Here is a 14,571-nt window from a genome sequence, read left to right as displayed (position 1 = left end):
AACCAGTGATCAGAGGCAGCAAAGCTTCACTATCCCTTAAGGGCAACTCAGTGATTATTCCTCAGTATTATGCCAAGTCCAGCACTCCAGGAAAGCAAGTGAAAAATTACTTTGTATAGATTTTGGAGGTTTTTATTTTTTACTTGCAGCATGATCTTTGTGCTTTAGTTCAATGATCACAACTTCCTTCCTTCTTAAATATATATATATATATATTAGGAGCTATCCTTTCCTCATACCTTCTAAGATAAAGATGCCCTTTTGATGATCACTAGGCAATACTTGGTGACTCATTCTTGGAGCACTTCTGATCAGTTTGCTTGGCATCACCATGGAAGCGGTTTGTGATTCCCTTCTTCTGGGAAGAAAGAAGCTTTTTCAACTTCCAGTCTAGCCTACATCCAAGTACTAATCAGGCCCAATCCTACCTAGCTTTTATGCTAAGATAAATTCAGACAAGTGCTGATGCTTGCTGAGTCTCATAACTGTCAACTCAAAGAGATGCAGGGGGAATATTTCAAAAATTTATTGTGATGAAACCCTTGAACATCCAGCAGAACCTTCAAAGGGCTAATGCCCTCTGACAAGTCAATAAACGCTGTATTTTTACCTCATTCTGCCAAAAAATGAAGTAGCCACAGGGATTTTGAGACATTTTAATCTAAAGAAACAGCCAAGATCAAATTGATTGTCTTCAAATCTCTAAGCCCAACCTTAAAACAAATCACGCTTATTCTGAATCTCAAATATTCAGAGTGAATCAGAACTAATTCACCCAGGCCCAGTGGCATTCACGGTGTTGGGAGAATAGAGGGAAGGAGAGGAGAATGACAAAAGCAGAACTGCAACTTCATGTTGCTCACACGCTGAAAAAGGGACAGAACTTGTGGCATGACTGCCCAATCTTCTGTAGATGCCCACGAAGTCACTGTTAATCATTCACCCACCTAACAATAGATGGTTGTATGTATATGTATGTGGGTGTGGGTGTATACACACACACATAAGCATATGCATATGCATATGTATATTATATACTGTATGCATAGAACTCTTCTTATATCTGATAAAAGTATACTATAGTCCACAAATATTGACAACCAAATAAATGTGTTAGCCGTTCAAGTGTCACAAGCCATTTTCCTAGCTTTCATTTTCCTAACTTTCATGGCACAGTCTTTATTACTCACCTTGCAAATCTAGTACAAGAAGTTCTCCTCGAGTATATTCATAACTCCAGTGAGAAAAAGCCAGCATAACTTCTTCCAGCAAATTGCTAGGTATGATTTCATCCCCATTGTTGTTATTGTACTTGCGGAATTCTCCTGTCATGTACTTTTCTATTGTCAGCCACTGATTGGCTGAATGGCAATAAATTAAAAAGACTTCAAGGAATCTGAAAAGAAGGGATAATATCTTTTCAGGAAGTGTTTTTCACACTGCTATTGGTGAATAAAGATAATCTCATGCAAAACTTTCCTCTAACATCATAATTTTTAACAACATTTGAAAGCATAAGTGTGTGTACTGTATGTATGTAAATCACAGTGTAATCCTATTCATGTCTATGGAGAAATAAACCTAATTGAATTAAATGGAATTTATTCCCAAATAAGTAGGTACAGGACTATAGCCAAAAAAGATGGCCTGAGATAATTAACATAAGAGTCAATGAGGATCTAATCTTCAGACTGGGCTTCATAACATCTCCAAGCTTGATGGAAAAATTGGGCAAAACTCTTGAGAAAATCCATTCTCAAAATCCTGGCAAACAAATGGCAGAGGGCAATCACCACCTGCAGTTTAACAACAGAATAAAAGTATAATAATCAGCAAATAAGATTCATTAGTGATTCCAAGGTAGCTTGCTTGCAAAACTATACAAAACTACTGGCTCACACAAAGCTATTAATGTATCTCCCCCCCCTTTTTTTTTAAATTTTACAGTAATCAACAGTTTTCTGATATTTTTGTTATTTCTTACATATCTACTTTCTAGAGTGCTTGATCTAATGTAATCTTTTCTGCTATTTCTGAAGTTGGATATTCCAAATCATTGTTCATGGAATTAAATGCATGTCATTGTTTTTCTTCTTGTTAACTTGTAAATCAAATAATAAAATTTCATTTCAAATACTCAAAACAAAGTTTTGATCTTGCTCATCAAATGAATACAGATGAATGGAGAAGCTTGAAGTAGTGTCAGAATAAAATAATGTATACACTTTAAAAAATTTTCTATCCTGCTACATAATTATCTGACTTGAGCAACTTTATCAGCACTGAACTAAATAAAGGGCTTTAAAACAAAACATAAGGGTAGTTGAAACAAGCCCAGATTTAACTGTGCTATACTCCCTGAATAAGTAGAAACAGATGCCACTTTCAACAGCCCATGCAAGGAAATGTTTTGTGATTCAGTAAGGATATATTTCAATGCTAACAGAAGCAAAAAATAAGTCTCAGTGGCAATTATTCACTACTGGATTAGAACTCAAAGCCATGCTCTCATGAAATAAGGCTTAAGTGCAACTTGATGTGAGAAATCAGGACATAAGATGAAGAAAAGCAAATTTTGAATTTCCCTAAAATTTGAATTTCCCTAAAATTTGAATTTCCCTAAAATTGTTAATTCTTATATAGTGGTGAGCAGCAGTAAAACAAAATCAAAAACTGATTGGTCCTGTTGCTCCTATTGGACAACTGTTAAAAAGAACTGGCTGGCTCTGCCACATTTGAACCATGGTTTCCATGACTGTTCAGAAACATGAAGTCATTGGAAAGCTTAACATTAGTCATTGAAGACCACTGGGAAACAGATTATATGGTAAGACTCTCCCTTGAATTCTTCATCTAAATCAGTTTTTTTCCAACTTAGTGTCTTCTGGATGCACTGATGCACTGAAATTCAACTCCTATTACTTCCAGTCAGCCTCGAGAAGATCACATTGGCTAGGAATTATGAGAGCTAATCTTCAATACATCTGGAAGGTACCAAATAAGAGAAGGCCAGTCAATGTTATGATAAAAGTGCTTTCCCCCATTTTATAGCAATGTAAATGTCCATCTTCCAGAAGACTCTGTTGGATCTTGCTGAACTGGAGCAAATACTTCTTCCTCCCCACTACCTATTATGTATTTTGGGAGGGGGGGGAGGCAGGGGCTACAGTGTTGATTGCCAAAGAAGAATTCACAAATTATAATGATTGTATGATACTCGTATTCATTGATTATTAATTAAATTTCCTGGGCTCCTTCAGGAGGAAGAATATCATAAAATAAAACAAAAATCATCCCACTTTTCCCAGATATTAAGGTAGCTCAAAACAGAAACAGTCAATTAGAATTACCATTTGACAACTTAAACATGGAAGAACTGCTGATTTATCTATGAAATGATTACACATTAGGAATGATTGTTGGGTATTATATAGAACAGCCAGCAATAGGAACCCAGCCTTTAAGGAAATATTATATATTCCATATTTATTTACTTATTTATTTGATGTAGGCACTGCCCAACTCCAAACCAACTCTGGGTGGCTCACAATGTAACAAACAGGATAAAAATACAATATAAATTTTAAAAGCAAGATAAATAATGAACAGAAGGTAAATTCAGCCAACAACACAAGACATAAGCAAATTGGCGACCAGTGCAGCTTGTGGAGCAAAAATGTCACTTGGGCATACTGAAGTAAGCCCACCACTACTCAAGCTGCTGCATTCTGGACCACTTAAAGCTTCTGAGTGGTCTTCAAGGGCAGCCCTATGTAGAGCACATTGCAGCAGTCAAGCCATAAGATGACTAGGGCATGAATAAATAATTAATTTCATGCATAGCATATACTCTTATTTAAACCGAATGCATGAATTTATGCAGAGATACATGGATGCATGAGCATGAAACTGAGCAAACTCAGGGAGGCAGCGAAGGACAGGAAGGCCTGGCGCGATATGGTTCATGGGGTCACAAAGAGTCGGACACGACTTAACGACTGAACAACAACAACAACAACAACAACAACAACAACAACATGGATGCAAAGAGGTTTCAGTTCAGTTCAACTATCTAATGTTTGTTCTACAACAGATAGACGTCTCACGTAGGCCTACTTAGCATTTGAGTTGGTAAGTTTAAAGGCTATTTGCTTGAAACTGTCAACAGTTGTATGATATACATTTGTATTTAATATCTTATGTGAATAAAGCCTGCAGCCAGAACTGAGGTTAAGAGAAGGCCTCAACCATAATCAGAAACATTTGACAAGCAATGGGGCACAGAAGCCATTGTAAAATGGAGCTGCATCCATACCCTCTCGTTTGCCACCATCTCCTTCCTTCTTCTGAAAGGGCCACCATTCAGCAGCAGAATGTTGTTGTACAGACACATAAACAACAATGGAATTGTCAAATTTATTTCTGAAGAGTTGCCTATATGGCAAAACTAAATTATGAAGTGGCAAAATTTCTTCCAAGTTTATTTTAGGATAAATAAATGTAGTTTAAAATCTCTCTGACATCACTCCAAACTGATAGACTTGGCATCCTTGTGCTGACGTTGCATCCTCTCTTATTAGGACAGTAGCACAATATGGGGGAGGCATTTAGAATATTCTCTCTCTTGTAGATTCAGAGGACCAATTGGTTATGAACATTTATACACTTAACTAACTAAATTATATGGACAATTAGTGTAAGATATATGTTGTTTCTATTTAGAAGTTCAGAATTCCATGCTTATTTACAAAATAATAGTTTATTTTTCCATAAGGTCCACTAGTGCTTCTCTTTTCTTCTATTCATAGGGATGACCTTTTTCATTTCTTTTTCCACTCTCAGCTGCCTGACTCTGTTCTTTTTATCCTTCTCCCCCATTCTTAGCTTTCTCCCTTGTTTCCTTAATAAGTATCTACTTAACCCCAAACTCATATTCCATTATAACAACAATCTATCATTTTATCACAGCCTATTTTTAAAAAAAATTGCTGTGCAAAAACCTTTTACATACTGCATTACAGCAGTAGAAACAGATGTCTACTCCTAAGCTTTTCTTTCTAAAGTTCCTGCTGACCCTTATGTGAATAAAAAGTTGAAAGCTGTAATCACTAGGAGTTACTAATACTATACCTTAGTATTATCCCCAAATCTATTCTCTTCTTATTATACATCTAAGGTTTAAATGGTAACATTGTCAATACAGCATGGCAACACCCTAAATATCTCAGATAACATTAAAATTGGAGGACCTCTTGTAAAGGCATCTGCACTTCCTAGTCCCCAGGATGTTTATTTGGATTTCCACGAGTTCAGTAATTCCATGAAATAATATTTATTTGGCTTCCATGTTGTATACAGCTGTTTAAAGGACTGACAGGACATGTAAGACTGAAGTGGCAGACCATATTGCTTAAATCCATACTGTCTCCACTGCATATAAGAGGAAAATTGGGGAACCATGCATTATCTCCTGCTCTTTGGTCAATGAAGCTCTTAGCAACATGTCATCTGGTTCATCTCCCTACCTAATATGATGGATCAACCCCTTAGGATTTAACAGGGTTCTAAAAGGGGACATCTTGCTTGTAACGTCAGGTTTGGGTGATTACTATATATGGGGCGGGGGGGGGATGATGTAATATAAACTAAATTTAAAAATATGTGAATAAATAGTTGTCTGCTTCGCTAATAACTGTTGGAATTCTAGCCCAGGACTGAATCTGCCTGTCTTTTAATCACAGATATTAATATTCATTCAACCAGTACATAACTATATAGAATGAATAGGTTTAGTCTTTTAGATTTTATTCCTAAAAGAGCACAGTGAGATGGGCAGTGACAAATTTGAAATATAAATACATCTAAATAATTTTTTCATACCTTGGAGTATATGGAATGGTATGGGGCTTCATTTGATTGAAGGTATATATCAATTTCTGAGCTGCTCTTTGCTGTTGTATTTCCTAAAAATATTAACAGCAGATTTCACAAAAATAGTAGCAAAAAACCAAAAACCCTCTAGGTATATAATTCCAGTAATGTTTACAATAACACTTTAACAAGATAGTACTACTTCCAACCAAGTTATCCTTTTTAAGATTGTGATGAGAGAATATTATTTGACTAAGTCTACCCAATGACTCTTTCAGGGATGAAGCAAGAACTGAGTTCTGAAATTTCAGCTCAGAGATCATATCAGAAACTACTAATTGGCTTGGGTGGGGAAAACGTAAAAGCACTTATAAGCATCATTCAAAGGATATGAAGAAAAGATAATCTTCTTAGAAAATAAAATCACAAAATAACTTACAAAATAAGAGTGATCTGTTCACATTTATTTCCCTGACAAATAAGAAATACACTCTTTCTGATCCGTCCAGTCCCTACTACAAAGATATTAACAACTTTGTGATGCCTACTATCCAGAATAGACTGTAATATCTATCTGAGAATACAAGTACTGTAGTTACTGGTATTAGCTATTGGTATTAGCTATCAGTAATTAGCTATTAACAAGTGTATGGTACAATAAATCCATGTTAGCCATTGATCTATTCTCATGAATAGACCTACTGTTGGAGCACATGAGGAGGCAGGGCTGGGGCAGTGAGGGGGTTCTCACCTGCTAGCTGTTGGCAGAGTTGGGGCTGAGGTGACAAGCAGCTTTTGGCAGACCTAATGGTCGATTACCATGGAAGACACTGTGACAGTTTTTGTTGTACAGTCTTGCTAACCTCCTGTTGTTAGTATGTATTGCTGATCAGATTATACTCACTCTGAGACAGAGATGGAGGACTGTGCCTTCGTGGAAGATCTTCTGCCAAGTCTGAACTACTTCAGGAAGGAAAGATTTTACAATGAAAACTTCACCTAACTTTAGCACATTATTTTCAGACCAGGTGCAGACAGCTTTCATAGCTCTCCTCAGCCCTCCATCCATTTCCTCCTGAGACAAAACTTGAATCATGGCAGCCATGCCATGCTGTGACCAAGAGGACATGCTTTTATCAAGGTTCAAAGGTGAACTTTCTTCCAATCTATAGATTGTTACTTCTTCTCCAGCTAAATTAGAAATATTGTGAAAAACACAATGAGATTGATTAACAATAAAAGAAAAATGTAAACTTTTTTTTACAATAATGTTTTTCAGTTATTTCTTGGTATTATACAAAATAATATATAAGATAGATAGACAGACAGACAGACAGACAGACAGACAGACAGACAGACAGACAGACAGATAGATAGATAGATAGATAGATAGATAGATAGATAGATAGATAGATAGATAGATAGATATGCATCGTGACTTCATACAAATAACCAGGCAATAGCATAATTGTATATAAGTCTATCAGAAGACTTAAATAAAAAGTGGGACTACATTTGAAACCTAAATTATTATCAATTTTCTTAATGACTAAAATGTTTTTATACATCAGTATGAAATCTGGTACTCACCAAAAAACTGCACTGGTGTGAAAGGGATTGTTTGAGCCAGCCTCATTAAATTGTTTCTTTCAACAGCTGCAAAGAAGCAGGTTAATCATATGATCAGTAATTTTCATCCAGAAACATTTGAAAATATTTGTCCATTTTAAAAAAGAAAAGAGGAAAAAAGCTGCTACTCCTATATGGGTGGGAAACATAAAATATGGTAATTATTTGAAGTGATCAGAAGAATGTATTATTTTCATTCATGGAAGTAAAGCTAATTAGTTAGAACATCATCTTAAGAGTTATTTCAGCATTTTTAGTTTCCTTACTCTCCTATTTTCTGGGCCACTGGCTTGAATGGACAACAAATAATGGAGGAATAAATATGCTGGACCAAGATGCAATCAGAAGATGGGAAGGAACTCAAATAAACATTCTATCACTGGAAGACCCTTTAAAAAGGCCATTGAGATCAATTATTCAACCCTCAAATGCTACCCTCTGAATTCATTCTTCTGATTTAAATGGAATGGTTGATGACATAGTTGATGACATAATTTCAACCCTGCAACTGGTAAGACTTTAGGATCTCAGCATCCACTGGAGCTAATAAATAAAGTGAGGTACTGCCTTTTTTAGCAGATGACGCTGAAATCAGAAACTTTGAGGACAGGTGTTCTATTTGCAGTATTTTCTCTAGATAGGAATGTGAGAGGATACTCACTTTTAGAAAGTACTGATAAGAGTTTATCAAGATTCAAAGATGAGCTTCCTTCAAATCTTTGGCAAATTACTGAAACAATGTCTGAACTCAAAGATATCACCTCCTATATTTCCTCTCAAATATCAGGGCAGACCATATCATGGAATTTGTTTATTGCAGGATATTAATCAAAATGGGTTACAGGTAGTCCTTGACTTATGACCTCAATAGGGACCGGAAAATTCATTGTTAAGTGGTGCGGTCATTAAGTGAGGCATCACATGACTGCACCTACTTTTACGACATTTTTTGCAGTGGTCATTAAGTGAATCACAGTTTGCCATTGATTTTGCTTGTTGGAAGCCAGCTTGGAAGGTTGCAAATGGTGATCACATGACCCTGGGATGCTACAACTGTTGTAAATACATGCTGGTTGCCAAGTGCCCAAGTTTTGATCACATGAATGCAGGGACACTGCAACAGTCATAAGTGTGAGGTCCAGTCATATGTCACTTTTTTCAGTGCTGTCATAACTTCGAAAGGTCACTAAATGAATTATCATAAATCAAGGACTACCTGTAGTGGCATTCAGAAATTTCAGTATGTATTTTTATCACCAGGCATGATAAAATGATCCTTCATGTTGCCCACATTTCTAATAAATTTAAAGCCCCTTATACATTCTAGGCAATTTTTCTGGAACCATATACCAACGGTACATCATTTTATAAAAAAACTCTTTTAGATTAGAACATAATAGCTTATAACATAATTTCAATCCTTTTAACCCCATATTTTCCCACTGTTCCATCAGTATATTGTGTCCAAGTTCTTAGCCCATTTTATTATAGAGTCTTTCACTTGTTCTTCCATTTCAAATTGCAATAAAACTTTATACATTTTAGCAATTACATGTTCATCATTTGTACATAGTTCAACTTCAAATTCCGTCTCGTGCTGCTCAATTCCAAATGTCCTATTATCTACCTTAAATCTTTGTCTTAACTGTGCATACAAACACCATTGAAAACTAAATCACTCTGCAGACAATTGCTCTTTTGATTTCATCTGATATTCTCCATGTTCTTGTTCTAACAACTCTCAATAAATTAACCATTTTTCTTTACCTTCTGGTTCTTTCCTGTAAAATGCTTCTTGTACTGAGACCCATAAAGGCATTTTCAGGCACAATCTTGGTTTATATCTGTTCCATATTCTCAATATGGCACTTCTAATGTAATGATTCTTAAAATGTACATTAACCTTAACTTTATCGTACCATAGAAAACCATGCCATCTGAACCTCAGATCATGCTCTTCTAATTCTAAAATACTTTTATTTCTCAGCAAAATCCAAATTTCTTAGCAAAATCTCATCCAAACTAAGCAGCAGGCTGCAAAATACAATTTCAAATCAGGCAGTCCCAATCCTCCTCATTCCTTTGCATCTGGAAGTATTTTATATTTAAGTCTTGGTTTTTTCCCTTCCTATACAGACTTAGATATATCTTTCTGCCACTGTTTAAAAGGTACATCAATTGTCAGAATAGGTATTGTTTAAAACAAAAACATCATCTTGGCAAAACATTCATTTTTATTACAGAAATTCTCCACAATAATGACAATGTAATTTTTCCCATCTTAACATTTCCTTCTTAATTTCATTCCATGTCTTAACATAATTATTCTGGTATAACATACAATTCATAGTAGTCATAGTAGTATTTCACTTTTTTCTTAATCTTAAAACCAGTTTTCTATCAATTCCATTTGTTTTTCATTGCTCATATTGTTAACATCTTCACCTTTTGTTTATTAATTTTAAAGCCAACTAATACCCCAAAATCCATTAGTTTTTCCATTAATATTTCTATTCCTTCCAGAGGATCTGCCAAAATTATCACCAGGTTGTCAGCAAACACCCATAATTTATGAGTTTCTATTTTAATCTTCACTTCAGCAATTCTCTCATTTCACCTTTTATCTCAATTCAATACTTCCAAAACTAAAATAAATAGCAATGATGACATGTGGCATCCTTGTGTAGTCCCTTTCTGTATCTCACAAGGTTTGGTTAATTACCCAGTTACAATTATCTGCGTCTTTTGTGAAGTGTAATCAATTTTACCCATTTTATAAAATTCTCACCAAAGTCCATATCCTCCAAAATTTTAAACAAAAAAGTCCAGTTCAAATTGTCAAAAGCCTTTTCTGCTCAAGAAAATTCGGTGCTGCATGTTTTTCATTATGTTGTTCTAAGTATTCCAAAGTATCCAATATATTTCTAATATTGTCCCTCAGCTGTCTCTTAAGTAAAAACCCACACTGATCTTCATGCATAAAGTCCTATAAAACCATTTTTATTCTCTCAGCTAAAATTATTGTAAATATCTTATATATAATCTTTATTCAGTACAGTAATGATACAGGGTGGTAATATTTTGGTGAGGTGAAATCTTAATCTTCTTTAGGTATTAATGCTATATTAGCCTCTATCCAACTGTCCGGTATCTTTCCAGTCTGTAAAATAGTTCATCATGTGTTGCAATGGTTGTAGTAGTTCATCTTCAAAATGAAGATTTATAATAAGAGGCTGGTAAACCATCTGGTCCAGGCACTTTCCTTATTTTTACTTTTTTTTTTTTTTTAGATTTTTTATCCTGCCTTTATTATTTTTATGAATTACTCAAGGCGGCGAACATACCTAATACTCCTTCCTCCTCCTATTTTCCTCACAACAATAACTCTGTGAGGTAAGTTGGACTGAGAGAGAGTGACTGGTCCAAAGTCACCCAGCTGGTTTTCTTGCTTAAGGCGGGGCTAGAATTCAAGTCTCCTGCTTTCTAGCCTGGTACCTTAACCACTTTTTTATAGCTTCACAAACTTCCCTTATTGTTATAGGTCTATTCATTCATTGTTTCTGTTTTTCTGTGATCTTCAGTAAATGTTGCTTCTTTAAGTATCCATCAACCTTTGCCAGGGAAATTTCTTCTCCTTTATATAAAATACAGTAATATTGATTTTTTTTTTTTTTTTGCATCTTTAAATTATCAGTTGTTATGTTATTTCCATCTTGTAGTTTTAATATCATTTTCTCTCTCTCTCTCTCTCTTTATTTCCTCAGTTTATATGTTAACCATTTCCCTGGCTTATTTGCAAATTCAAAATTATTTTGTTTTTCATAATTCATTTTTACCTCCATTTTTCTTACTGTTAACAAAGACAATTATCATTGTAAAAGTTTTATTTGCTGTGAAATAATTTTCTCTTTTGGGAATTTCTTTAATTCTTTCATTTTTATCTGATCTAAAATTGTCTATGTTTTCTCTTCTCTCTTTTTTTTTAAGTTTGCTATGATGCTGTATGAAGTATGTCCTCATTAAAATTTTACTTGCGTCCCAAACCATTCTTATATCTGTATCTTCTTTTTACAGTCTTCCATTACTATTTCTTTTTGCAACAATGTTTCATTTAATCTCCATCTGAAGGAACTTGTTTTCCTTTGAAATACAAAAGTCACTGGATTGGGGGTTCAAATACATATATTGATTCAAAGAATTTTAAAGATCAACCCTCAATTGAAACCAGAACTTTTCTTGCTGGGATTAATGGACAGCCAATTAGAAAAGAGCCATGGGAGATTATTTTTATATATGATTGCTGTGGCGAAACTATTATATGCACAAAAATGGAAAGACTGTGAAATACCCACAAGGGAGGAATGGTTGGTGAAGATGACAGAACTAGCAGAGATGGCAAAATTAACTTGTTTGATTAGAGAAAGATCAACAATTACATTTATGAGTGACTGGAAACACCTTACGGACTTTTTGCTGAAAAAAAGAGGAAAATGAACTTGTGAATTATGGTTTGAAGATTAGAAAGTGTAGCTTACGGAAAGAAGGAAATTATGATGTAACTTTAGAGAGTTAACTGGTTATAGCTAGTATATATTATATAATATTATATATTATAATAAGTATGACAGCTATTCTATCATAATTGTCATATAATTGTTACCTACTGCAAACATTTTATTTAGCAATCTTATCCTGAACAATATTTGCAAAGACTGTACATATGTTCTTAAATGTGTGGACTGGAAGGACATCTGCTGGTAGGTTTCACAAATTTCATCATCTTGCAGAGAGGTAAAATCAGCTTTCAATGAAATATATGTAACAGAGCTTGGCATGTTCATATGTGTTCACTGATTCCAATACAGTGTGAAATCATTTTTAGGATGTAATTCATTAGGGATTGATACTGAAAACAGATTAATTTGATCAGAAACTGAATTAGATGATCTTCAATCTCCTCCATCTCCTTTTATTACATTTCCTAAATATTTTTCTTTCTGTGGCTTTTGATAATGGAACTATTATTATTCTTTCCGGTACCCAGTTTATTTTACCAACAACTAGTTGGCATGCAGAAAGCAGTGCTAACATAATAAATAATCTTAATCTTCCCAAGACACTCTCTTAGGAATTATTTTAATATACTGCTCTTGACAATGAGCTACTTCAAAGTAAGATAATTAGAAAATGATAGAGAGAAAGAATTAATATACTAAGCATACTCACTTAAATACTTAAATACTCACTACTTACCTGAGTAATGATGTTGCAAATCTTGAGGGGGTTTTAAGGAGTGTGAGATTTCTGAAATATTTTTAAAACATTATTTTAAATATGGAAAGAAAATATACTGTTGTGAGCACCATGTAGTCAAGACTGTCATAAAGGTGATCAGCTTAGCATTATATGAAAAAGAATGCATTTCAACAAGCTACAAAGCCCCTCATTGGGCTAATTAATAATAAATTTAAATACATTTTATTACATTATCAGTAAAAAAGCATATAATTATACTGGGGACCACAATATTTATTTGTTTATTTTACAATACCTATATCTTGCCCTATTCCTTGGACACTCTGGGCAGGATACAACAGGGTTAAAGCAATTTTTTTTTAAGTATATAAAATTAAAATATTATTTTAAAAAGTCAGTGATCAGTGTTGTAGGTGCCAATAAAACTAAACTAATGGCCAAACATACACCGAAATAAGATTACTTTCAATTCAATTTAAAATCTGTTCAATTGAAAGACGCTCTGTTTCCCTGCACCTGAACTTTTATCGTAGGTTTTATAAACAGATTTGCTTTCTCATAGCCAAATGCCAGCAGCTTAAAATAACATACTGGGACAAAGTGTCCAGGTGCAGTTCAAAATAAAAACACTCATTAATATAAGTAAAAAGGAAAAAAAAAGATGGGAGTTGAATAAAATAACTGAAGATGATCGAATACTGTATAACTTTTACAATAGGTAAATTCTAAGTGCATCCAGCGGTTACTGACAGCGTTAGCTACAGTGTAAAAGTTTGACACTTTCCTGGAAACTTCACTAATCACTTAATGAACTTCACTTTGTCGGAGGGTCTGTAAAGTATAAAAACAGGAATGCTTTACAGTTGGAAAACAGAAATATATAAGCAGATCCCTGTCATGCTTTCTTTATATGTTTGGAAGCTCATTCAGTGAATTGGGATGAAACAATAGTGCAAAATATATTAAGCTGTGTAAGATTTAAATATAAATTTAATAATAAAATAAATAATAAATAAGTAAGATTTTGATCAAATGTTACATCTGTCTGCAACTGCCATTCCAGGCTTTCTTTTAAAATAAGATTAATTATAGCTAAAATGATTGCCTGTATTCTATTTTCATGGTCTGGCAAATGTACTTTGTCAGAGTTATCATCATGATAAATAAATATATCTTTAATGATCATACAAATATTTTCATATTTTGGAGAGGAGACACACACTAATGCATACTGAACATTTTAATTTTTTCTGAATATTTTACAAATATGTTTATTGTTAAAATAATGATATACAAAGGGGGGAAAAGGTCCCCTGGATAGTAACAGTTGAATAACATGAAAAGAAACAACTGCTAAGCATAAATAAAACATAAATAAACACATTATGGGAAAACTTTCTAATAACACATTGTCCTTTTCCTTTCACTACTGAAGAATTTAAACCTGCTATACTAGTAGTAGGATTTCATTGCTCTCATTTAACATCAGTTGTGTGCTAGCTACTAAACAGAACACTGAACAGACTATTTGCATCAAAGGGACTTTCAAGCTAGGAAAAAAGACCAGTAAAAGAGTCATTATTAATAAGTAGATGCTCATTTGATACTAAGAAAAGAATAAGAAACACAAAAGTGTGCAAAATTCCCTTAAGACATTTTGCTATATTTCTTATGTATTTTTGTTTGTTTCCCTAAAATGTGCTTTTATAAATACATTATATATGTTGGGGGGGGGGGGTTGTGCGCTTCTTAAACTACCATATGTGATTCTACAGAATAATTTAATGGCCGCTCTTCGGAGAAGTTTAATTTATT

At 34.1% G+C, this 14,571-nt stretch overlaps 1 protein-coding gene across 10 annotated transcripts in view; it reads right to left on the bottom strand.

Annotated features, from left to right (window-relative positions):
• TRPM6 (transient receptor potential cation channel subfamily M member 6) overlaps positions 1–14,571 on the bottom strand; it is an 83,537-nt gene that overhangs the window by 8,056 nt on the left and 60,910 nt on the right. For 5 of the 10 annotated variants that reach the window (XM_088130177.1, XM_088130179.1, XM_088130176.1 and 2 more), the window contains 5 exons: positions 12,754–12,804; positions 7,462–7,527; positions 6,776–7,062; positions 5,881–5,963; positions 1,191–1,396 (listed from right to left, as the gene is read on the bottom strand). In XM_088130177.1, the coding sequence (XP_087986303.1) occupies positions 1,191–1,396; positions 5,881–5,963; positions 6,776–7,062; positions 7,462–7,527; positions 12,754–12,804 (693 nt within the window). Of the gene's footprint in view, positions 1–239; positions 359–1,190; positions 1,397–1,585; positions 1,797–5,880; positions 5,964–6,775; positions 7,063–7,461; positions 7,528–12,753; positions 12,805–14,571 lie in introns of those variants that run through there. The other 5 variants (XR_015793827.1, XR_015793828.1, XM_088130180.1 and 2 more) reach the window with 5 other exon arrangements.

This window comes from Python bivittatus, unplaced genomic scaffold, assembly GCF_059951505.1.
Source record: "Python bivittatus isolate LINGU-HERP-01145 unplaced genomic scaffold, Pbiv_v1 ctg000850_np1212, whole genome shotgun sequence".
NCBI classification, from domain to species: Eukaryota; Metazoa; Chordata; class Lepidosauria; order Squamata; family Pythonidae; genus Python; species Python bivittatus.
Note: the sequence above shows the minus strand (reverse complement) of the source record. Positions and strands in the feature narration are given on the sequence as shown.